The sequence below is a fragment of the Alligator sinensis genome, unplaced genomic scaffold (assembly GCF_000455745.1).
Source record: "Alligator sinensis unplaced genomic scaffold, ASM45574v1 scaffold499_1, whole genome shotgun sequence".
Lineage (NCBI taxonomy): Eukaryota > Metazoa > Chordata > Crocodylia > Alligatoridae > Alligator > Alligator sinensis.
In genome coordinates this window covers 2,348,742-2,373,810 of record NW_005841864.1, presented here as the reverse complement: position 1 = coordinate 2,373,810, position 25,069 = coordinate 2,348,742, and the positions used below count along the sequence as shown (strand labels likewise).

The window sequence follows — 25,069 nt, the reverse complement described above, 5'->3', positions numbered from 1 at the left end:
GAATACTTTGTCCTTTTCCCCAAAATAAAATAATAGAAGGGTTCCAGAGAATTTGTAGATCAGACACTGTGTTAACCATTTGCTTTGGTAAAGGATTTATCATGAAGTACTCCAAATTCCAACTTCGTTTTTTATAAGTAAATTATTTATAATAAGATTTTGTCAAAATGTAATGTTTATTGCTTATTTTGGTGCCACTTTTATTTTGTACATTTAGGCAATACAGCACCAAAAGGGAGTCTGTATGTATAACTGCCTATATTGAAATTTGGTTGTGTGTGATGTCATCATGAGAAACTTAACTATATATTATTCTTGTACCATATGTTCCCAAGGAGTTTATGGTTTTGTAAATGCCAGCTAGGACAACTACAAGGGAAACAGTGGATTCCAGGAGGAAAGAACTAGCAGGATTTAGAGATGGCTTGGTGAGGGAGAAATAGAGTAGATAATAAAGTTGTTGACATTTAAAGAAGGCAATGAAGAAATAGTTAAGTGGACGATATCAGTTAGTTTGAGTTCATAAAGCGTGCAGATGTCAGACAGTTGCAGATGTAGGATTAAATCTAGAGGGTTTTTTTTTAACTTCCTTATGAGCTTGTGCTGGTGTGTGTGAGAGAGAGAGACTGGTAATACTGATGAGAAATAGTAACCCAAGTTTGAAAGTAAATTTAAAAAACAAACCCAAAATCTTGAAGGATCAGCAAAGAAAGAATGGTGCTAATGTAGAGTGGCTCTGTATTAGTGAGGAAGAAATCATCCAGCCATCCTCCACTGAAGAAGCTGAGACTACTGAGCTACCTTGAAAGCAAGACAAAGCCTTCTGTGGCTTTGACAAAATTTCACAAGAAATGCTATACTTCAAAAGAAGAGTATGCAATGGATGTTATGTCTTATGCCCTATGTCATCTGAGAGAGCAAAATACACAAGATGCAATACAAAGCTAGGGTTTGATATCTATAAGCAAAATCTGGAAAGGATAGTTTCCTTCTGGCTGGCTATTATCCAGTATAATTTCTAAGCTGTGAATGCAAACTGCTGGAGAGGTTAATTCTCCCAAGACTTGTGCCTAGATTAAAGTGGTCTCTGACTGACAACCAGGGTTCAGCCTTTATAGGTGTATTTGTGACCTAGTTCTTGCTCTTACTGTTTATATGGAAAATACCTTGCAACAGATGGAGGAAACAGAGCTGTTTCTTTATTTGATTTGACCAGCAGTATATGACACTTCTTGGCGCACAGGTCTGCTGGCCAGTTGGCCAGATATTACCTTGACACTTCATTACGTCTCTGGAAATGATGCTTCAAGAGAGACAATCCTAAGTAATAGAGAGTTGGATCCAGAGTCTCCAGAATGCTTCTTTTTAACATATTTACTAATAGTCTGCTTCCAGCAGTCTGTATACCATTCAGATAGGGTCTTCAAGATGGTTTTTAAAAAGATTGAAGATGACCTGAAGTAAAATGACAGCCTGATGCAAAAATATATCTGAGATTTGATATTAGCTAACAAAAGGTAGAGAAGATTTGCCTCCTAGATTTACCGGTCTGCACCTTACAGACTAACCAAAGTGTGTGTATGATATCACTCTTTCACTCCCACTCACAGTGTGTGTGTATTACACATTATATATAATCTCACAAGGTTTCATGAGTTAAACTCACTTCATCAGATGCTGTGAAAGGATGTGCAGAAAGCAGAGTATAAAAAGGAGACCAAAATTAGAATACAAAAGACAAGGGGCAGGGGAAGAGGGCAGAGGATGTTGGTGCTTAGTGAGACAAGCAGACTAATGTTAAACTGATAGATTTTTGTGACCACTTTGTTCCTAACCCAGGTAATTAGCTAGTGTAGGGGTGCTCAACCCTAGCCTGCTGGCCAGATCTGGCCCATCACCCCTGTCATCCAGCTTGCATGCTAGATTTGAATGCACAGGGCAGCAGAGGGCCTGATCCTGGCATGCAGAATTGGCCAGGGGCAGGATAGGATCCTGGAGCCTGATTCTGGCACGCATGGCCAAATGGTGGTGCAGGGGCCAATCCTGGCATATGGACCCAATTCTGGTGTGGGATGCAGACTAGCTCATAGACGGGCCTTGTGACACTTATCTCCCCCATGGGGCCAAAAGGTTGAGCATTGCTGAAGTAGTGTCAGGACTTTAGCAAAGCATGCTCCATTTCATTTAAACCAACACTGTACAGGAACTTAACCACATTGCAGAGATTTTCTGGAATAGAAAATGACTATTACATGACCCACATTCAGTACATCTAGGAGTTACTCTAGATTACACACTTAATTACTAAGATCAACTCAGCAATGCTAATGCATAAGAACCTGTGTTGCTAATGGACAACCACTGTGTAAATCAGCAGTAACTCTCTGCTACTCAGTCAGCTCCTTTGTAGAGAATTTACAGATGTAGTCATTTAGTGGTAGTGGAGAGCCAGATTGCAAATTTTCTTTTTGAGCAACCCACAGAGGGCATCTTAGCTCTAGCATTAGTCAAGACAGGGGAAATCTCTATTTACTGTGGTGGTCATCAACTGGATTAGTGTTTGTGTATTTAGTGCAGAAGGTTAAACAGGCCAGTTTTTCTTAAGTTACATTAACATAATGGTTTATAGATATAGAGGCACATTAGATTTAACTTATATGTGTTCAGTGTTTGTAAAGTACCAGTTCATAACAGTACACAATAGCTCCTCTTCCTCACTGTGTATACCATGTATTGAGTATTTAGTGTTTAGCATGATTCAGGAACAGTCTTCTCTGAAAATCGAGCATGAGTCTACATAAGTAAAATTATTCGGAGACTGAGCTTGCACATGATTCTCTTTATGATTTGGTGTAAAATTTAAAATTAAACAGCTCCACCCTTTAAACAGTAAAACCTGTTCACTTTAAATTGCTGTTACTGTTATCACCATGTTTAGAACTTTGTTTTTCTGAAAGAGACTAACTCTCTTTCTCATAGTTTTGAGTACTTTTATATATTTTTCTCCAGAATATCTACATTTGGATGAGGGAGTCAAGAAATTTATGGATAAGGGGGCCAAGTTGATACAGTATACTTGGATTTTTTCAAAAACCTTTTGGTGAAGGTCCCTTATCAAAGGTTGTTGACAGGGGATGGATCATTCTACACATGCTTTATTTGTAATACTCTTCGAAAGCGTCTGCTGCTTACTAATAAAGACAAAACCAGATACTGCAGTAGATGGACCTCTGGTTCCACCCAGTATGACCGTTTTTATTTACTGGTTAATTACAAGGATAGTCACAGTATATACCATGATGTATGAGGAAGCAAGGGAATGCTTTGGGAATATTTATGACATTGGTAGAACACCAGTGCTTAGATGAACGTGTTTGCAGGCCTGCTAAAAGGCTATTTCAAACTGTTCTTAAAACTCACATATATTGGTTTGTTTTCACCAATTTTTTTATTTTATTTTTTTTTAAAGTAAAACAGCAAATATTGCAAGACTCATTATCAAATCATAAGAGTTGCAATACTGTATATGGATAGTACCTCTGTTCTTCTGTCAGATGTATTGAATTTTTCTCTAATAATTGGACAAATATAATTTAGGGCTCATTAGCTATATTAGTTTTTCTGCTTAAATTGTTCTTACTCCTGTTTTGGCCTGTTTGTATATGTAATGAAAGTCTTTGAATAGTAGACAGTCATAGAATTAAAACACTCATTTGACAAAAGAAAAAAAACACTCAGTCTACTCAATGGACTCTACTCTTACTGCATTTTTAGATTAAAGTAATGAGATTAATTCCCTATGATAATCAGTACATTGCTAAGCAAAGGAGAATATTATTTACATTTCAGCTGTCTAACTCTTACTAATGAATGCAAAGAGGTATTTTGCTTTTTATGAACACATAATAGCATTTGAAACTAGCCCTGTCATGCATTATTGCATTTCAATATGGTGCTTTCAGATTTGCTATATTCAACAGAAATTGATATAATAAAAACTGTCTTGTGCCATTTTAACTGTAGTTTTTATTGTTTTAGTAACATTTGGTATATATTGGCAAACAAACAACAATATTTTCTCAAAATCATAAGACCAGGCAACATAAAGCATTTTTCCTCACAATTGCAGTGACCCCATACATTTCCTACAACAGTTGAAAAGGAACCAGACATAATTTTTATATTACTGTGTGCACCTTTCCTGAACTGTATGCATCTTTTAATTTATAATTTGTCATAATTTAGATTTAACAGAATGAAAACATATTATCATACCTTCTGTTCCTTATACAGCTGTCATTTTGATTGTTTGCTTGAATTCTTGTTGTTCAGAACCTTACTTTTCAGTAACAGATTAGTCATAATATTTCTTTCAGTTCAGCATCAACTGATTTTATAGATTAGGCTGTATGTACAAGATTCTCATTTGTTGCTGTATCAAAAAGTGAAACCTATGAACACAGATTTTGTCTCAAAGGGCTGTGTCTGCCTTGAGCAGCCAAAATGTCTGCAATTCAATAGATATCAGGGCTGCCAAATATGTTTCTTTACTTCTCAGTCTTCTTCAGTCCTGCCCATTTTTCTGTTTTGTTTCCAGCTTTTTAAAAGCTCATAAACTTGGCTTTTTTTCTCTTTACAGTGACAGAATTATACTGATTAATTGTATTGAATCAAAATTAATTGTAACTCAGTTATACTTATAAATCATTTGTTTGCTCACTAACAGTCTTAATAGTAAACAATAAACATATTGTTGGTATTGAACTTGTCCTAAATACAGTAAATTGTCCTATTGTGTTTAGAATGTGAATGAATGCTTGTAAAAGAGTAAATTTTGCTATTCATTTCCTATCCTACCCCTCATTTGTTCAGTTTTTCTTTAGAAAATTAATTCAGCTTAGCCAGACTGCATCATACAAAGTTGTTCTATAAAGTATCTGTGATATATATTCAAGGAAGCTTAAAGTACTTATATCAGTAAGTTGCTAACAACAGCCTCACCATATATATATATATATATTTTTAATGTATGAATGCAATTTTTTTTCTCTTCTAAAGCCTCAGAAGGAGGAACAGCCATTAGAGCCTAAAGCAAGTCCGAAAAAAACACCAGAGCCCACTATTGATCTTTTAGGACTTGGTAAGTAGTAAATAATTATCTGTTATTGTCATAAAAATGACCACAACAAGACCTTGCAACCCCTACAAGGAATATAAATTGCTTTATCGTTTATGATGTGCCAACCAGTATTCTTAGCTGAACTTGAAAATGGCATAATTAATTCTGTTAAATTCCAACTATAAAGGAAAACTGTAATGGAGGGGTTTGAGGGGGGCACCAGTCTTTAACAAAGTACAAGTAATGAGGTCCTTGGGGAAAAGGAAGACTAGCAAAGTGCTCTTCAAAGAGTTCTTGGACAGTGGCATTTCAACATTTAAAGTACAGATGTATATTTTTTTTACAAGACAAAATAGTGAAGCTACCATGTTATATTTCTATAGGGTACACATCTTTCATGATCTTAGTTTCAAAGAATAGTTACCAGTTCCTGTTGACTACTGCCATCTCTAATATTTGACTTGCAATCTCAGTATCTCTGTCTACACATTGACAGAGATGAGAAATAAGAACATTAAGAAAATATCCTTATTCTTTTTTTTCTTATTCTTTTTTTTCTTATTCTTATTTTTCTCTCCATTCTTCAGTACACCACATTCCTAAAACTATCTGATCTTCATAATTCACAGTACTATAAATATGGGGGTTTGGGGGAGGTTTGAGTGAAATTAGAAAGAGAGAGCTCTTCCAACTATACATTTTTTTTAAATTATGTATTGTTTGCTTTGTATTGAGAAAATAATATTTTTTCTGTATAATACTGTTTATTTGGATACCACATCCACATTTTCTCCAAAAATTAACTATGCCAAATTTGGGTGCATCTTAAAGAAACTAATTTCTGTGCCAGAATAGAGGCAGAAGAATCCTTGAAAGGCAGCAGGTGGCTATACACTAGTTTAGCCAAGGATAAACCCTCTGATCAAATGGAGCACAGCAAAGTCCTGTTATCATTGTCATGCCCCTCCCACCCTGCCTCAGCCTGCTGCAGGACCAACACAGCTATAGGTTTAACCCTCTTGCAACCACTGCCAAACTGGCAGAACTGTTGGCTGAGCAGTAGAGAGAAGAGTGGCAGTAACAATGGGACACTGCCCCTGCTCCATATGATGATGCCCTCTGCAAGCCAGTGCAATGGCAGAGAAGATACTGGAAAAATCGTTGTTGTTTCCCCCTCTACCCCCTTCATTCCTAAAACAGGGTGCATGTCTATTTTAGGGCATGTGGTATGCAGATAAATATGGTAGTTGCAGCTGGGTATTTTCCTTGCTTGTAAACTAACTGGTAAGTATCATTCATATACTTTTTTGATGTAATTTTATGCAGTTATGTAAGAATTCTAGTACAAGTTTTTAAAAATTGAACAGTTCTGGGAAGAGCTTGATAGTCTGATTACTAAGTATAATTCTTATTTCTTTGGAGTATGCATAGCTTTATCCTTTTATTCTTTAACTTTGGAAAAACAGAAGCCAATTCTCAATTCCTTATTCAGAAGTGTACTGAATAATATCATAGTATAGTTTTGTCTGTCTGTGCATAATATTTTCCATTCAGTCGTGTTATACTATGTGATTGTGCATCTATGCTAACGTTAAATATATCTTATAAAATGTATGGTTAACTATTACAATTTTGAGCATGTCTTCATGCTATCTGAAGTCATCTACTATAAGAGACCTCAAACCTTGTTCTCAAACATATAAAGAACAAGGCTATTCAAAGTTGATGGAAAACTTATCCTCCTTTATAACAGCCTTAGAAATTAATCTTTTTCTTCTTGTTTATTCCCCCGAGTTGAGGCTTTGTGGCCCATAACATAAACAATTACCAATTCTAAAGCCCCTCTAACAAAAGTTGTTGTTGTTGTTGTTGGGGTTTTTTTTACTTTAGTGAATGTTAGCTAGTCCAGCAAGCTACTTAGGAGATAGTCCTATAATTATCAAATTTTAAGATGATCATACTTCTCACATTTTTAACAGGCCTGAATTAAAAATAAAAGTGGTGTTATTATCTGGCACCAAAATTAGGACTCTAAAATAGTTCAATATAAAGACTCAGTATTTTAAAAAAATACCTGGATTAATAAGATTATGCCAATAATTAAAGATAAAGTGGCAAGTATCACAGAATCATGGTGTTGAAAGGGACTTTAAGGATCATCTGACTTAGCCCCCTACGCAGATTCATTGTACCCTTCCCTTGAAAATCTCTGATAAGGAGATTTTTCAACTTGTACAGTTTGGTCCATGTCCCTAAGCTCTTACTAAGATTTTCCTTAAATATGTTCTGATTTGCTCTTGTCCTGCCCTGTGTGGCAGGATAGTTTTTTCTGTATTTTGTTAATGGCAATCTGCCATTATTTGATAACTCCCTCTTAAATTTCCTTTTCTTAAAGCTAAACTTACACAGGTCCTTTATTACATGGTAATTTTGGGCAACTCTTAGAGCTCTTAATCCCTGGATTGTCTGCACATTAACAACCTAAAGTGGTTTTAAGCATTCGTTATGTGGCTCAAAGTTATGCCACTACAGGTCAGGATTATCTCTGATCTGCACTACTCAGCTCCTATTCTATTGATGTGTGGCCAGTCCCCACAGATGTGCTGCATGAGTTGAAGTCCTCTAGTATCCAGGATCTTTCATGCTGCCTCCTGTAGAGCAGGAATAGAAGTCTGCCCTGGCTCACCAGCTCTCTAGTGGAAACTCACAGCTACAGATCCTGATCCTGCCCCTGCTTACCAGGTCTCTTGTGGCGAGTTATAGCTCTGCAGGTGGGGGACAGTCACAGAAGATTTCTAGACTAAGGGTGTGGCTGCTTCACACTCCAAGATAGCATTAACACTGATCAACATTTGTGCAGCTTGCAGTGTAAAGTGTAATAAGGCCCATAGTTGCTTCAACCTGTCAGCCTAAGGGTCTTGTTGCATGGTAATGGTGGCTTCTGGAGCTCTTAACCCCTGGGTTGGCTGGACATAAATGCCTTTAAGTGGTTTAAAGTACTCATTATTCAATTCAAAGTTATGCCACTTCAGGTCAGGATTATTTCTAATCTGCATAACCTTGCTCCTGTTCCATTAAATTGTGGCCACTCTGCAACATTTCCTGTTGGTGAGCTTAGATCCAGGCATGTTATAAATCCCATTTTACACCTCTGTTTCCCTAAATCAGTGCTTCCCAAACTCTTCCTTAGCATGACCCCATTTCCTTAGCGCATCCTTTCACCCCCAGGTGCCCATCACTCCCAAGCCACAGCCCCCTGGCCCTGCCGCCTCTTCCTCCCAATGTGCAGCCCCCCCACTCCCACCAAGTCCCTGAGCCAGGGTCTGTAGCCCCCTGGCCCTTACCAGCAGCACCCAAGCCCTGGCTCCTGCTGGAGTGGATTGGCTCCCCCACCATCCCCTCCCCTGTGAGCAGCACAGCTGGAGCAGACCCTGTGGTGGGGAGGAAGAAAGCTGCCTGCTCCGGGCTTGGGGCTCCCTGCCTTGCTGCCCTCATGCCCTGGGGGCTCCACAGCCCAGTGGGTGGGACCTGGCATGGGAGGGAGCACCATACTGCCATGGCTGCCAAGCCAAGGTGCCCTCTGCCCACCTGGCAGCAGTGGGGGCACAACTCTGCCCTGCTGCTGCTTAGAAGCCATGACAGTGTAGTACTCCCTCCTGCGCTGGATCCTGTCTACTGGGCTGTGTAGGTGGCTCCCGCCTGGAGCTGGTCCAGCCCTGTTGCAGCCCTACACCTCAATGTAGGCACATCAATCTTGCAACCCAACTGCTCATATTGTGATCTCATTTGGGGTTGCAATCTGCAGTTTGGGACCTGCTGCCCTATACATTGTATAGGGAACTTGGATACCAATCCCACGCCTGTGGTACCCAGGGGGCCAGATGCCTTAAGATTAGAAATGGTAATGCTTATTGTCACTGTGCCTAAATCCCATTATGGATCAAGTCTAAAGTGACTTGCCTGAGGCAACAGCAGAAGTCTGTAATGGAGGAAGGAGTAGCACCTAAGTTCTAACCTAGCTCCAGACTGAATCTGCCTTCCCCCTTGATATTGTTTGTAAGCAATTGCTGTTCGATACAGAAGTGTTGAGAGAGCAAATAATGAAAAGCACTGACCATTTAAGTAGAGGGCAAACAAGGAAATAATTTGAAAATTTAAATAAGTTTACATAGTTTTGGGTAGCACAGGTTAAATGCGCTCTTCAAATTTAGAGTAATCCATTTCAAAACAGATGGAGTAGAGACTTTGACTTGCTGCAAAATGTCTAATAATGGAAGCCATTAAAAGGTGTTTTGTACTGAAGGCAAGTGCTCCAGGTATACCTACAGACATTTCATTTAAAAGACCTTTGTGTGTTCCTCTGTGACGGAGAAATAGGAGTAGCATCATGCTTTAAATAATGAACTCTAAACTCAGTGATTATTATAGAATATTTATATTATTTTAAAATCATCTCCCTGTTAAGTTGCATTATGAATGAACAAAAGACGGCATCTATATAGAAAATCTCTATTAACATAAACTCATAGTAAGTGCAGTTAGACAGTGATGGATTCATATTACAGTACCTAGCTCAAGATAATGTGAACCATGCACTGATGATCATTCTTATAACTTCTTGGTGATATTCAGTAACTACGCTTTCTCAGTATAGTAATGTCCAGTGAAAATATTAGGGCTGGGAGAGGGTCTATAGTGTAACTATAAATATTATCATAAAATTTGTTTATAAGGCAATAAGGAGTACAGGTTTCCCTTGCCAACCATGGTTTTGAGTATCCACGCTTAATTTAATATTCTATATACCATTTTGGCTATCACAGTATACAGTTTGGAGTAACCACGGTTTTCTGTGGCCGTGCATCAGCCTGCCACCTGCCATTTTTCCCGTAAGCCTTTTGTCGTGTCAACAACGGAAACTTTCAGGAAACTAACCCCAGTGGTTAGGGAGGGAAACGTGTACTTAAAAATCTTTCTATTAAGTAAGGAAGGTATGCTTCAAATAGGAATATATCCAGTGTAATAGGCTACTACCAAATGAGATATTTTGAGAAGCTAATGAACAAATTTAGTAAATGTAATGTGAGGAAGATGCAGTACCCTTTGCAGTACTAGGAAGTCAGGAGTCTCTGTGGCGCTGCTTAATCCCAGCAGTATCTTTTGTAGTTTGGAATTCACTGATACACACATATTAGTGATAACAAGGAGGCTTCTAGTTCATTATATATTTCAATAGTAAAACAAAGTTAAAAATGATATTATGGCATAGCTGTTTTTACTTGAAGCATAAATGGACATGCATCTCGCTAATAATAGTAATTTGGCCTTTCGAAACTTGTTGTTCTCACAAAGGAAGCACATAAATGTAGTTTTAGCAAGAATTGTTGGGTTGACTTGTGACAGCAGTACAATGAACAAGTTACTCCTTTTATTTTGTTATCTCATGTTCTAGAACATAAGCTTTCATCATTTAAAAAAAATAATTTCTTCCCCTTATAATAGTGGTGATAATGCTGAAGTTGTATAAAGAATCTTTACTAATTATGGGATGTCTTCAATTTGCAGACAACATGAAGCATAGTCTTGGAAGGTAACTGCCCCTGTATTTGTCTGTAAGCTGTTGACTCTCAAATTCAGGGATGACTAAATAGTTGTCCATGTTGACATTTCCTTGTTTTGCATTTTAGCTGTAACTACAATTAATGCTCTTGTTGCAGAATCCCAAACTCCTTTCTGCGCTATTTTGATAATCAGAACGCCATCAACTGTCCCAGCTGTCCAAAACTCCAGATTATCCTCTGGTATCTGAAGTACAAGTAGACATTAGCCATGAATACAATAGTGGCTTATTGAAAATGAAAATGTGAAGACATAAAACTAAATTTATTATCAAAATGAGTAATATGTTTTATAGTGCCTATGTCATTTTTGATATAACTAATTTACCCTTAGTTTATTAGTTTGTCACAAACCACTACAGTATTTAAGCCCAAATCCTTTGTTTCAAGGACCTTGCCATGGCTAGTCAGTCACCTGTTGATACTGCTCATCTGGTCTCTTTTCTATTAACTCAGCACACCAGGATACTTTCTTAATTTTCTCTTTCTGTAATCATCTCTGTGCTTTTACTCTCATCAGGTTGATTTGAGTGAAAAGGATTGAGGGGTGATTGTTTTAAAAAAAAAAAAAATAGTTGGTGGTTGTACTGCAGGTTTTCTTGGGAAATCATACAGATCTACTTAGACAACCCATTTAGAAAGAGATGCTATAACTTAGAACTGACCTTTTAAAAAAATACATTTTCATAGAACTTCCCATTTTTGAGATGTTCAAATAATATTGAGTGTATAACCCCACTGCTTACAGCACGCAGCCTGGGCAACTTGGCTGTACTCCTGGCTGTACAGGCAGCCTAACTCTGCTCTGTTCCACTCACAGACCAGAAGTGGCTTGTAGGTTGCCAGTTAGACACTTGTGTTCTATATCATTCAGCAGTTAGATATTTCATTTAGAAAAACCATTAACAACAGATGATTAACATTAAAGTAACTATCCTAGTGTATTTTTAGTGGATATAGCTTGTAATGGATGATCTGAGATTGTGCTTGAAAAGAGGTAATTGCCATACTTTTTTGCTTCGTATTTTATTTTAACAAATTAACATAAGTAATATAATCAATTTGCTAACTGAAGACATTAACTGAGGTATATAAGAAGAGTAATATTGAGTAAATGTGATTTTTATCTCTCTCTCGATATATCTAGGCATTTGTCTATTCGGTCATTGTCAAAGCATGATATACCGAGTGACTTCAATTAGTTGAGGGCAGCGGAAGTAATGCTTCATTTAGAATGCTTAATTAGGTTCATGATGTGGAGCTGAACATTAGATCAGGGAAACTGATAAGTGTAGTCACAAGGCAGTATCACTGTAAACACAATGGCACTGGCAAATTGGAAAACTCCAGTTGGAGTTGGAGTTCCATGACAGAAAATAGCAGTGAATCATGGAAGAAAAGTTATCGCACACAAGCATGCAATTAACTTGCACATGACTTCCTTACCCAGTAGAAAAGCAGGTCTGTAGTTGTCTGTCTGACCTCACCTTGTATTATTGTCTGTGTTCTGCGTTTGTTCATTTTTGGAAACTCATTGGTTTTAATGACTCCCTCGTATAGGTTTTGAAAATGAAAACCTGTATGAATAACCAGCCCCTTCAAGCATTAATTCTCAGTACAACTTCAGACATACAGCCATGCCATATGGAAACTAAGTATACATTTGAAAAAGGTTTGCCCAAAGTAGTCCAAATTATTCATACAGAAATTACACCATCATGCAAAAATGTAAATGAAGTTGAGAATCTGTCTAGATCTATTTCTCTCTGATCAGCTGTTCCTCCTGCTTCAGTGTTCCTTTGGAACTGCGCAGCAGGCAGCCCTTTTGCTATAGATCTAATGGGTATTAATTGCAGTTGCCGTATTCAAAGAGTAGTATTGACTTTAAGTAGAACAGCTTGCAAACTGGATTTCATAGACATTAGGGGATGGAAGGGACCTCATGAGACGCCTTGCCAGAAGTATACAGGTGTTGCTCCCACTATGACCTATGACCCAAGACAACTCTTCTTGGTATTTTTTTTTCTCTTTCAAAGGTTGAGGATTTTGTGGTCTGTCACAAAAGATGCAGATTTTAGATATTTATTTCACTTGGGTCTGAAAATTTCAGCTAAAATATACTGTATTTCCTGTTTTAAAAGCATCAGAAAAGATGCCTGGAGTGGTATCTCCCCTCCTTTGTAAATGTACAGTGCTATCTGGTAGCCCAACTAAGAGGTTAAAATAAGACTATCTAATCCTTTGAGAGCAGAATTGCATCTGTGGTTGCAGGATGTGGTAGGCAGCAGTCAAACATAATCTGTTATACTATCATAAATGCAGAAAGAGAAGGAACAGAAGTTGTATTGCCTTTAAACTAATATCTAATAAATATCCATTTTGGGATGGTAAGTAGGAAGGACAATGTAAGAAGTAAATGAATGTTATGTTTTTCATTACCATTTGTTACTGAGCATGAAGGATCTGCCTTGAGTGTGCCCTCACTGCAGTAGAATCTGCCATGTCTAATACTGATTCATCCTTAGCTACTGATGCATTCTCTAGAGAAGTGATGAATTTAAAATGGAAGTACCAATGATTAAAATAAGCTGTTTCAATGTATTCCAGTGAAGGTCACCATAATAAGACTTGTCGCTTACTACTTTGCAAATCTCCTGTTTTGATATTCAGAAAGACTTATTGTAAATTCTTAATATCTTTCTCAGAATTTTGATGTTTCAAAGTACAGGTTTTGTGATGTAATCAAGAAGGTATTATGAGTTATTGGCAGAGTGAAAACTTTTGATGTTTTGAAAAATGCATGGTTAGCATTACTCCTTTTGAGCCTTACCTTCTTTCTTCTTGCACATTAACAATCCTAAATATAAAGAAGAAATGGAGGATTTGTAAGGTATTTAATTTTACAATAAAAAAATTGTTATGAATAGAAGGGAGCCATACTTGGATGGAACCATGTCAAGCTGAGAAACAAGCATAGATAGCAATATTCCCACTTCCCCTAAAAATTGCATAAAAGCTCTTGCCAGAAAGTGCTTATCTTGAGAGGGAGGTGCATTTTTACTATATTACAGATCTCCATTAAGGTAACTATGGAGTTGTCAAAACTAATAGGATCAACAGTTTGAAGTCTACTTCTGAGAGAGAAGGCCAAGAGTAGATGTCAGCAGGGACTAGTTGGGAACCTCATTCTTTCCATGAAGGGTCCTACAGTGGATCTGGGCCAACAGTTGTTCCTTTGCAGATGTCAGGATATTTATGAGGGTAAGACTATAAAGAGATTTCACATTTGATACAGTTCTGTTGGTGGATCAAAAATAGGAGTAGCATAGTCAGTCAAACATATAGCCCTTCCAAGTTGCATTGCAGCTCCTCTGCCTGTAGGGCTAGGGACAGAAGTTGCACACGAGCTGGTTTAAGTGATCAGAAACTGGTTTAAACCTGTAACAGAACAGAAGCTCAGTGCATATAAACCAGTTCTCAAATGGCTGGAACTGATTTAAGATAAACCCAGTTGAATGTAGTATCAGACTTAAATGATTTGGGTCAAACCAGTTTATGGAACTTCTGTCCCAGACCCCTTCCTGGCTTAAGTTAAACCAGAGTCCCCCAGCATTTTGCAGCCCTGGGCTGTGCTGTGTTTTCTGCTCCAGAGAGCAGGGCTGGCCCTGTCCTTCAGCTCCCTAGCTGAGGGCTGGCTGACAAAGTGTGTGGGGGGGAAGCCCATCTGGGGATGCTATCCAGTCTGCAGGGGGGGAGGGGAGGGGACTATCCCCTTCCAGGCAAACCCCAGCTGGGGCCTGGGGGCAGGGAGGGGAGTTAAACATCCCTTCGCCTGCTGAAACCTACTGCTGGCTGCAACTGTGGACTACAAATCTCAGAGGCACCTAGAAGCAGGAAGAGGAAGTGATGAGCAACCCTGCAGAGTCCTGCTACTGTAAGTCTGGACTGCAAATCCCAGAAACCTCAGGGACAGCAGGAAGAGGAAATGAACACAGTCAGAGAGCCATGCTCTATCGCTCCCTGGCCTCTAGCCTGAGCTACTGCAGGCATGTGGCTGCATTTCTTGAGTCAAAGGTCTGTTCACTTCTGTTTCAATTTAATCTATGCAGGTTCAGCTAACCTGCCAAGACTGAACTGATTCAGCCTCAGGCTTTTTGACTGTCTGTACTTGGCCCAGGTGGCTGGCAAGAGCACACATTTTGGCAGGTTTGTTAGGGGATGACCTGCAATAGCTTTGTAGATAAATGTACACTAGAATGTCTCAGAAAAAAGCAATAGCTCATTTTATTCTACGTGCTTTAGTGGGAGTGAAAGGGGTACCATGCTCTTGTATGTCTATAGGACTGTGGAATAAATAATTTTCTCCTGGGGCAAATGTGACTTCTGTTTACAGCCCAGGTAGCAAAACTCTTTGGCCACACCTGTTAAAAGTTAATCTTTCTTCCTTCAAGTGGGATTATTGAACAAAAGAGGGCATTGTAGATTTTCACCTTCATAGATTTTATGGACTAAATCTAATTAAGAAGAAATTTTTCAAGCTAAAAATAGACAGTAATTTTTTCCTTTTTCAACAAAGAATGAGATTATATGGTCTAGAGTAGCTAATCTCTATGTTAATGCAGAGTATGTCATTAGAATCCCATACGTTTAATCAGAATGCCATAATAATTATCTGGATTGAGCTACATTGTTACTGTATAGTTTAGATATATGTTCTATTTTTAGAAATAATCTAAAGTTTTTTGGGTACATACAAAATAGATAATCCTGAGGTTTGCCTCTTAGCATTGCTTCTGTGGAATTAGCAGAAAAGTAGTAATGAAAAGGAACTCTATGCATCATGCCTTGTCTAAAACATTATTGTCCACTATGGATAAATATTTATTTAATTTGAGATTTAAATTAGTGACAGTCCGTATTCTCCACTATAAAACATGAACCATTTAGAAGTATATCCAGTGAAAATGTTGGCACTACTACTAGGAACAATACCAAGTGGAAGGAATAATATTAATAAACAACTTAAGATATGTACTCCCTTGTACCTTCCTGAATTTTCAGTCTGTCGGAGCAATGTTCTTTGGTTATGATTTTCTTAATATATTAAAAGTATAAATTAGCCCATTACATTTTGTAAAAAAATAATTGCTTACCCAACTTTTGTATTATCACGATACACTATTTTAAGAACACTTCTTTTAACTACTTAGGTTTAATAAAATAGCAAGGTAAAAATTATTACTGTTGTGCTTTTTATCAATAAATCCTGTCCTGGTCATATAAAACAGAAGGAAGGAGTAAAAAGGCTCAGTGTTTGTCATCAAGCTATACTTTTACAAATGCTTGCCACCATTTTAGAAAGGTTTAGACCTGATGCAATGAACGTTTGAGGGTTTGGAAATGTAGAGTCCCATGGTATTAATAATTTAGTATTCTTCAACTATTAAACAACGGTGCTTATAAACTTTACTATTCTGCAGCACACTTAACATCTAGCTGTTCTGTAGATGCATGAAAATTGCAAAATGAAGTTTAAACTTCCAAAATGGAAGCTTTCACATCGTTTTCTGGTTTTTCTTATCCAACTTACAATTTCAAATTTCACTTTATTTTCTTAATTGGCGCAATTAGACCATTTTAAAATTAAAACCTACCTGTTTTCATTAATGCTCTTTCTTCTGTGAAAAATATTACTTTTAAAAATTGTAGATAAATAGTTGATATGGAAATTGCAGATTTTCAAATTTTTATATCCTTAATGTGAAAATGACTGTTTTTAGTTCATGAATGTTCAAATTTCAATTTCACAAAATGTTCTTAAATGACAACTTCTGTGTCCTAAGTGGGAGCTTTGTCACTTGCTCACTCTCTTCTTATCTGGCCTTGCATGGATGTTTCCTGAAAACTCTGCCTTTTAGGTACAAGGTTATTTCAGATCAAATGTATAGTTATATTGCTCTCCAGTGGTTTCGGTCTACAGGGAAAGTATGCGATAAGAAAAGATAAAATAGAAGATTGTAGTTACAAGGTGGTAACAAACTCTTTGTATCACAATTTTGTAAATTTTCTCAAACACTGGACAAAACAAAGTTGTAAAAAGTTGATGAACATCAACATTTTAATAAACCTGTTATTTTTGTATTGAATACATGTTTAACCACACATTATATTACTAAGAACGTAATATTTAGAAAGCAATGCTTAAAGCTACTCTTTTAATGACAGTAGTTTTTCCAGAAAATATCTTGGGATGTTAAGGTAACTGGTTTTTGTTTTTAACCCAGCATTTTCTCGGGAGCAGGGATCTATTTAATTGTTCAAGTTAAATGGTTCCCAAACCAGGGATTGAAGCAGTTAGCGTTAAAGTCATAAACTCCATGGAGCCTGTAATTCACACAGGCCTGCAATTACATTGCGTGCCCTGGGTATAGGACCTGTGTCCTTAATTAACAGAGGTCACAGTCTTGTTATGCATTGAGTGTGCCGCAGGAAGTGTTGCTGTGCCCTCAGTTACCCTGTAGTGAGAACTAAACTGGAGCAGCTTATCAGTGAATGAAAAAGAGCCCAAGTTGCCCTTCCTCAGCTTTTATTTACTGTAATATAGTCATAGACTCGCACCCAGTTCTTTACCTGCACTTAACTGTGGGTGAGAATTTGTGTGCCAGCTGCTCCGTCTTACCATGTTTGTTTGCGTCTGTCATTACTTTGTGGTAAGCAAAATCTAAATCGGGGATCATGACCGTTTCATTCAGGGTAACCTGACCTTGCTTAGCCCTTGCTGTCAAGTCATTTTGGGCACAGAGTTGGTTAACAGAGAGCAGCTGAAGTATGGTAGGTCCTTGCTGTTGTTAATCAAGGACATGTGAAGTTATAGTAACTGTGATTATGGGGTCACACAAAATTATCCCCTCTGGAAAGATAACTGGAACACATTTGGGAAGAAGAGTTCATATGCAGGGGAAGCTTTCTTTGGATATTGTCTGAGGCTACAACAAGCAAAACCTCCAACCTAAAATGGAGAAAAAGCTCGCCTGAGGGGAAGAAGACTCTGTAAGGCAGCCTTAGGGACTAAGAAGACAGTTCCTAAACTCAGCGTTGTGCCCCCAGTTTGGGTGATGGTACTTATTAGTGGGGCCCCACAGTAATTCATGTGTGAAAGATGGACTTACACCTAAAGGTAAGAAGGAGGGATTGGGGTTGTGAGCTCAGCAGAATTGGGAAATGCTAAATTGAGGCTGTCCAGTTTAGCGGCCAAGGGTCGCATGCCCTGTGGACCTCACTAGTGGAAGCGTATGCTACAGGGCTCCCATGCACTCCCTGCTGCACCAGCCATGTGGGCACTTTCCCACTTAGTGCAACAGGCACATGAGTGCGGTTGCCTCGACTCTACTGTCAGCTTTCTGAGCATGGGGTCTTCCACTGCACCTTGCTGTGGGCTTCCCTGGCACTGTGGGCTTTGCCATGTTGCTCTGCCCTGTCTCCTAGGGTAGAGCAGGAAGCAGAGGCCCAAGGGAGGGGAAATTCAGAGCATCTGGCAGCTGTTGCTGCAGCAGGAACAGTGCAAAGGGGCAGTGGCTGGGGAAGAGCCAGGGGCCCTGAACTAACACCTCATGGACCACCTGCAGCTCATAGGCTGCTTGTTGGACAGCCCCACACTAGACTGAGGGAGAAGCCATTCATGGCTAAGGAGCAGGAAGGGCAATAAACCAGACTGTTTTCAGGGTGGTGTTTGAAGTCTATAAAAAGTATATGGGAAATGAATATTATCATTCCCAATGACAGCAGGAAAGAACTTCCAGGGTTGTTTCCAATGTGCCATAGTTGTTCAAGATTTCCTAAGAGCAGGGGAATCTCAATGAACTTGAGACCTCATTTTGCCTTAGCCTCTGAAGTGCTTGAGTAGATCAGGTGTGCAGCATGGCAGAGTGGTGTGTAATGTGGTTACACGTTATGTAGAGATACCCAAACTAGTCCTAAAAAAGCTAGCTTGGGGACCAGGGGCAATATAACTGTGTCAATGCAGGTCTCTGCCTAAACTCTCAGTTAATTAGTATGGGCAAATCACAGTACCAATGTGGCTATACTGTTTCTGATACCAGAGCTAGCTTAAATGTTCCTGCATGGCACTGTATTATGCTAAAGACCAAGAGAGGTGTGTAGTGTCCCCCCCCCCACCACATGTATGTATACAGCTGGATATCTGCACAAACTTTAGACAGTTCTTGAAGATGCCAAACCATATTCAATTATCCTTCTAATTTAAATATTACTGGGTCGTCTTTGCTTCAAACCTTCCTCTCTCCTCACCCCTGCTCACTTGCACACCTTTCTGAAGTCCATTTAAGGGAATCTAACAGGCACTCTGATTATTCTTACGGGGTCCCAGTGCCACAGTTCTTGTGCATGATGTAAAGTATACAGTGATGTTTTAAATAAATTGAATTATCAAATAGGAACATGTTATATAAATTGGAGGCCATCTAAAAACACAAAGATGGATATAAATGGAAATGATGCATTTGTATATGTAATTTGATAATTTAGTTCTATATAATTAAGATTCACACAATTCTGAATACTGCTTTATATTTTTAGAACCACAAGCTACATTTTGTATATCTAGCAAATATGCTATTTGCAAAAATAGCATTTTTAAAGTATCACACAGCTGTATACAAGCATCTTTTGTTTTCTTTTCCAGTATTTGTATTTATTGGATCCTCTTTTTATGAAAAGGTAAAGTAAATGCTAAAAAAAAAAAAAAAAGGCAACATTACACTAGAGATTTTACACACACTATAAAGACAGTTCAAAGTTGTAGTTCCCATAGCAACTGTAACTGTGCCACATTTCATATACATATTAAGGCATAAAGGTTAACACCTCTCTGTGGTAATACAAAATTCAGTTATGCACAAGGATGGCAGATTCACTGTTGCTTTGCATATTGTAATTTTGCATTGCTTGACTTGTATATCTTAACACTTCAAACATAACTTGGTGATAGCATGGTCTTTCTCTTTCAAGTGCACATCTTTTCGTGCAGTGCAGTCAGGTTGGGTCCCGTTGCACAGGATTTTGGAGACAGCTTAAACTTTGTCTCATTTTATTCCCTGCCACTGATTCTATTTACAGCCTCCCAGTAACAGTACAAGACAGCCAGAAAGCTCTTACTTTGTAGATGATTTCTTTCTTATTTCTCAATAAAGTCTTCTCCAAATTGGGTCACTGCAAACCCAAATTGGGTTTCCTTTTCTTTTTAACTATCAGTAGGTCTCTTTGGCCCCTTCTACATGTTACATTTATATTATACGATGAATTGGTTAGACTAGTCACATGTGCAAAGTAATTATCACACGATAAAAATGTCAGTCTAACTATAAAAAGAACCAACAAGCTATAAAGTTAGTGCTTGAAAATGTGTAACAACTGTACAGATGGCTTCTATCTGTCTTTATTTTGGATGTGTGACGGGACCCTTTTTCTGCCATATTCTTGTGCCCCTTTCCGGCCCTCCACCCTTGTTTTCAGTCAGGACCATTGGCTAATATTCTTCAGTGTCTGGCAGGCACTGAAGGGAAGCAACATATATGGGCAGGAGAAAACAGTGAAAGATGCAATGTCCTGACCAGGTCTCTCTGTTGCCTTTTATGTAAATAAGCATATTGCTAGAGTCTGCCATTTATCCTTTTCTTTTTTTAGTATTTTTCCTCCAAATTATTTATTATTGTTTTATAGAGCTAGTCAGGAAGTTTACCGTTGAGTATATTGGATAATATTTCAGTCAGAGTAGAGATTATGGTTGTAACGTGTGCAAGTAATGGGGAAGTTTAATTAAGAGTTTTATTCATATAAAATAATGCATTTCACTGCTGCACTTCTCAGTTAGGAAACATGTTCTGAGAAAATGACTGAATAATAAAACAGGAAAGCATGGTACACAGAAGCCTCCAATCTGCCTTTTCACATATTTCTCTGTAATAACAAGGTATACTTTCTGTATATTCTTACTGAATTTTCAGTGTTGCTGCTTTGCTAATAGACCCCTGACCTTAGTGAATTTCTTCCCTTGGGCAAATCACTATTATGGTAGTAAAGCACTAGAAAATACTTTCTTTATGTTATGGTAAAAGAGGAACTAATTGTTTTTCTGTAAGGATTTATAGATAGTCTGTGGGTATCTATGATACATTGAAAGACCTGTTTAAACAGTTTTTACTTGTTCCCACACTCCACAGTTAAAGTTTGATGTATATATTATGTTAGACTATGCATATCCAGTGGGCCTTTGAATGATATCTGTATTTTAAGTTAAAGTTGTTTTATTATTTAGTTCCCCATAATGTATACCGTATATTTTCACTTAAATAGATGTCAAATGCTTGAATTTTTTTTTTATAATAGCATAATGTAATCCTATGATCATATGTTTTTAGTGGCATGGAATAACCAAATTTGATACATAAGTTGTTATTCCTTGATGGTCCAAATGGATTCTACTCTTGGGGTAAATTAATTGCCTGCATGGGAGATTTGATTTTTGTGGTCATGGTGACACCTTGGATATTCTAACTTTCCTCCTCTTTCCCCAGTTCTCTTCGTGCTGTCTTTCTGTGCATGGTAGGACCTCTGCAATGTCCATCTGTATTGCACTCTATACAGTCATTATTTAGAATTAGTTATTAGTACAATTAACTACTTGTTAGTGCTGCATGATAATCATGCCCATTGGAGGGTGGAAGGACAAGGACCATTTTTTGATTGCTACTCACTGAAACACTAGATTCCTCCCCCCCTCTTCCTTTGGTACAGGGGCACCAGCTATGTGGCAGAATCCCTGGTGTTCCCTGCTCTTTGTGATGCTTCATTGGATACTCCAGATGCCCTTTCACATAGGAAAAGGGATGTGCTCCTGAATAATGTCCCATATATTGCTGCTTCACTAAGAATAAAAAGTGACGGAGGCTTCATCTAGAAGTGTACATCCTGGAGTGCACTGTATGCGAGCATCCAAGGACACCAAAATGAGGATAACTACATCTCACTCTTTCAGTCAATCATTTTTAGGATGCACTCTGATATTCCTAAAAGACCCTGACCCCAGCCCACCCTCCCCTGTGCACAGCCCCCATGCTCTCCAGTGTGTGCCCCCCGCACCACACCCCCCAGATGAACTGCTTACGTCTCTGTCCTGTGCCCCACCCCAGCCATACAACGCCTGCCCCAGCCCCACTTCCTGGATGAGCAGATCTTCCCAGACCTGGCAGGGCTGGGACCCAACCCCACATGAGTCTTGCCACTGGGCTAAGCCACATCCTCTGAGCAGCAGAGCACATGTGGTGTCAGGCCCTCGCCTAGCTGGGTCCGGGACTATCTGCTTTACCAGGGGTACGTGGAGGGGGCTCCTGCTGCTGGTCTCACCGAGGTGGAGGCCCAGGGGACATGTTCCCCTCCCCAATCTCTGCACAGGGCATAGGCAGCTGCTGCTGTGGGCTGCCCTTTGTGCTCCGAGCAGAGGTGGGGGGGCATGGCCCCCTGGGGTCTCTGTCAGGGTGCGCCCAGCGGTAGGAGACCCCTCCCCCCCCATGTCCCTGGATGAGCAAATCTTAGAAGATCTGGCTGTGGTGGGGCCTGACCCCATGCGAGTCCTGCCACTGGGCTGAGCCATGCCTATACATGGCCAGCGGCAGCAGCTCTGCTGTGCTCAGATGGGGGAGGGGCGGGGAACACATGCCCCCAGGGCCTCCACTGGAGTGTGCCCAGCAGTGGGAGGCCATCCTTCCCCATGCCCTTGGACCAGCCCCCCAAGCTCCCATTCTCCCACCACCTGGACAGGCTGGGGCCCCAATCACCTTCCCCTGATCCTGGCTGTGCTGCACTCCATCTGTCCCTCACTATGGGGGGCCTCCATCTGGACCCTGCCCCTTCCCTCACCTACAGACTGATCTGTTGGGCTGGGAGGGGGCGTGTGTGTGCATGCGTGCACACGCCCAGCCCAGGATCAGCCAAAAGAGACTCTGTAATCAACCAGTCAAATCATGATCGCTGGTTCGCGACCCCTGCTTTAGGACCAATGGGTCTTCAGTATTCTCAGCAGGAGATATTTTATTCAGTTTGAATCTCCTTTATCCAGTACTCTGTTCCAATTTTAGGGATAATTTTAGGGCTTCCTTCCAGGCCACAAAGACCTTTTCTTAAAGGGCTCTTGCTGGTCCTCCTGGCCCCATAGTCTTCCCACAGTAACAGGGCAAGGGTTCCCCATTACACTGACCCAGTAAATGGCATTCCTAATGTCTGAACAACTATCTGGTCCAAGGATAATCACTCAGCAAGTAAATGGCTTGATTCAAGTGATCTTAGAGGTCTTCTGTCATTAATAGTCTAATTGTTCTTAAGGTTAGAAATGTTTTCCTATTATGAAACCTAAATCTCTCTTGAATTTGGCAGTTACTTTTCATCTTACTTTGTGAGGATATAGGAAAAGAAATCATTCCTTCTATAAGAGCCTCCTACATTTTGGAAGATCTATTGTTTCTAGTCTCGAGCATGCGTGCTCTTCTGCATGCTCTCTAGTAATTCTGAGAGGTTTTGTTGACAGGTTTTTACATATTTTGTCATGGCCACACTCGCCACTTAGGCAATGGGCAGGGGGAACAGGCAGGAAAGCCAGCAATGGGCAGGGGGAACAGGCAAGAATGCCAGTGCCCCCCCTGCAAGCGCTGGCCAATTGTTGCGCTTGCTGCAGACGCTTTCAGGAGGGGCTGTGGCGATTAGCTGGCGTGTGCTCCCAGAAATAGCCACAGCCCCTCCTGGAAGGAGCTGTAGCAAGCGCAACGATCAGCCACTGAGATCTCCTGGGTCCTCCCCCCAGCCCCAGGATTGCCCGTCGGGGGAACCCTCCCTTTCCAGGACTGGTCACAAGAGGGGGCACATGACCCCCTGACTAAGGTGGCACCAGTTGCCCATGCTGTTTCCAATCTTTCAGCCCTAATCCTCAAGGGCTATGTACAGATAGTCAAAAAGCCCAAGGCTGAATTGATTCAGTCGTTGCAGGTTAGTTTAAACTGCGCAGATTGAGTTGAAATAAAAGTGAACAGAACTTTACCTTTGGTTCAGGAAATGCAACCACATGCCTGCAATGGCTCAGGCCAGAAGCTGGAGGGTGCTAAGGCACAGCTCTCTGGCTGTGCGTTCACTTCCTCTTCCTGTTGCCCCTGAGGTTTCTGGAATTTGCAGTCCAGAATTACAGTGGCAGGACTCGGTAGGGTTGTTCATTACTTCCTCTTCATGCTTCCAGGTGCCTGTTGGATTTGTAGTCCACAGTCACAGCTGGCAGTAAGTTTGAGCGGGGGAAGGGGTATTTAACACCCTCTCTGGCCCCACACCCCTACCGGGGTTTGCTGGGGGGGGCAATCCCCCCACAGACTAAGCTGCATCCCCAGCTGGGTTTGCCCCCCCCTCCCCCCAACCTTTGTCAGGAAGCCCTCACTGCTCCAACTAGAGAGCAGAGGGACTGGGCCAACCCTGCTCTCTAGAACAAATAGCACAGCCCAGCCCAAGGCTGGAAAGGATGCTAGGGAACTGTGATTTAACTTGAACCAGGAAGTGGTCTGGAACAGAAGTTTCATAAACTGGTTTGACCCAAATCAGTTAAATCTGATACTGTATTCAACCAGATTTATCTTAAACCAATTTCAGCCATTTTGAAACCGGTTCATATGCACTGAGCTTCTGTTGTTACAGATTTAAACCAGTTTTTGATTGCTTAAACCAGTTTGCGTGCAACTTCTGTCCCTAGCCAAAGAGAATTTACGAAACACTTTTCACAGACGAGGCAGTGAACTTCGTTTCATCAACCTACTGGATACAAAAAATCATGAAATAAAAATTGGATTTATGACACATTATAACTTGCCTAACATCTGACTCCCTAGGTAATCTCTCTACTATAAATTTCTCCCCCCCCCCCCCCCCCACCCTGTCTCTCACCTGTTGACTATCTCAGTTTACATTTTCACTAACTGGCTTTCTTGCATATATGCACTGGTTTCTGGTTTCTTTACTGTTCCATCTGGGAAGAGTACAGGCTAAATGCAGATGCTTCGTCATCCTGATGAAGGGTATTTTGTATCTGAAATCTTGTAAAGAAGAATTTTTTCATCTATTTGAGTTGGTCTAATAAAAGAGATTGGATTTACTGTAAGAACCTTGTCTGCCTATGTCCTTAGACCAACACATCTACAACCTATATCTCTGTCTCAAGACCTTCAGTCAGGAGTACAGATGTGAAGAGTATACTGGAACAGGGGTTATAATTCACAAATATCACTGC

At 39.9% G+C, this 25,069-nt stretch overlaps 1 protein-coding gene across 1 annotated transcript in view; it reads left to right on the top strand.

Moving 5' to 3' along the window:
• SMAP1 (small ArfGAP 1) overlaps positions 1-25,069 on the top strand; it is a 177,408-nt gene that overhangs the window by 119,634 nt on the left and 32,705 nt on the right. Inside the window, exon 7 of the mRNA XM_006016647.1 lies at positions 5,059-5,140. Within this exon, the coding sequence (XP_006016709.1) occupies positions 5,059-5,140 (82 nt within the window). The remainder of the gene's footprint in view (positions 1-5,058; positions 5,141-25,069) is intronic.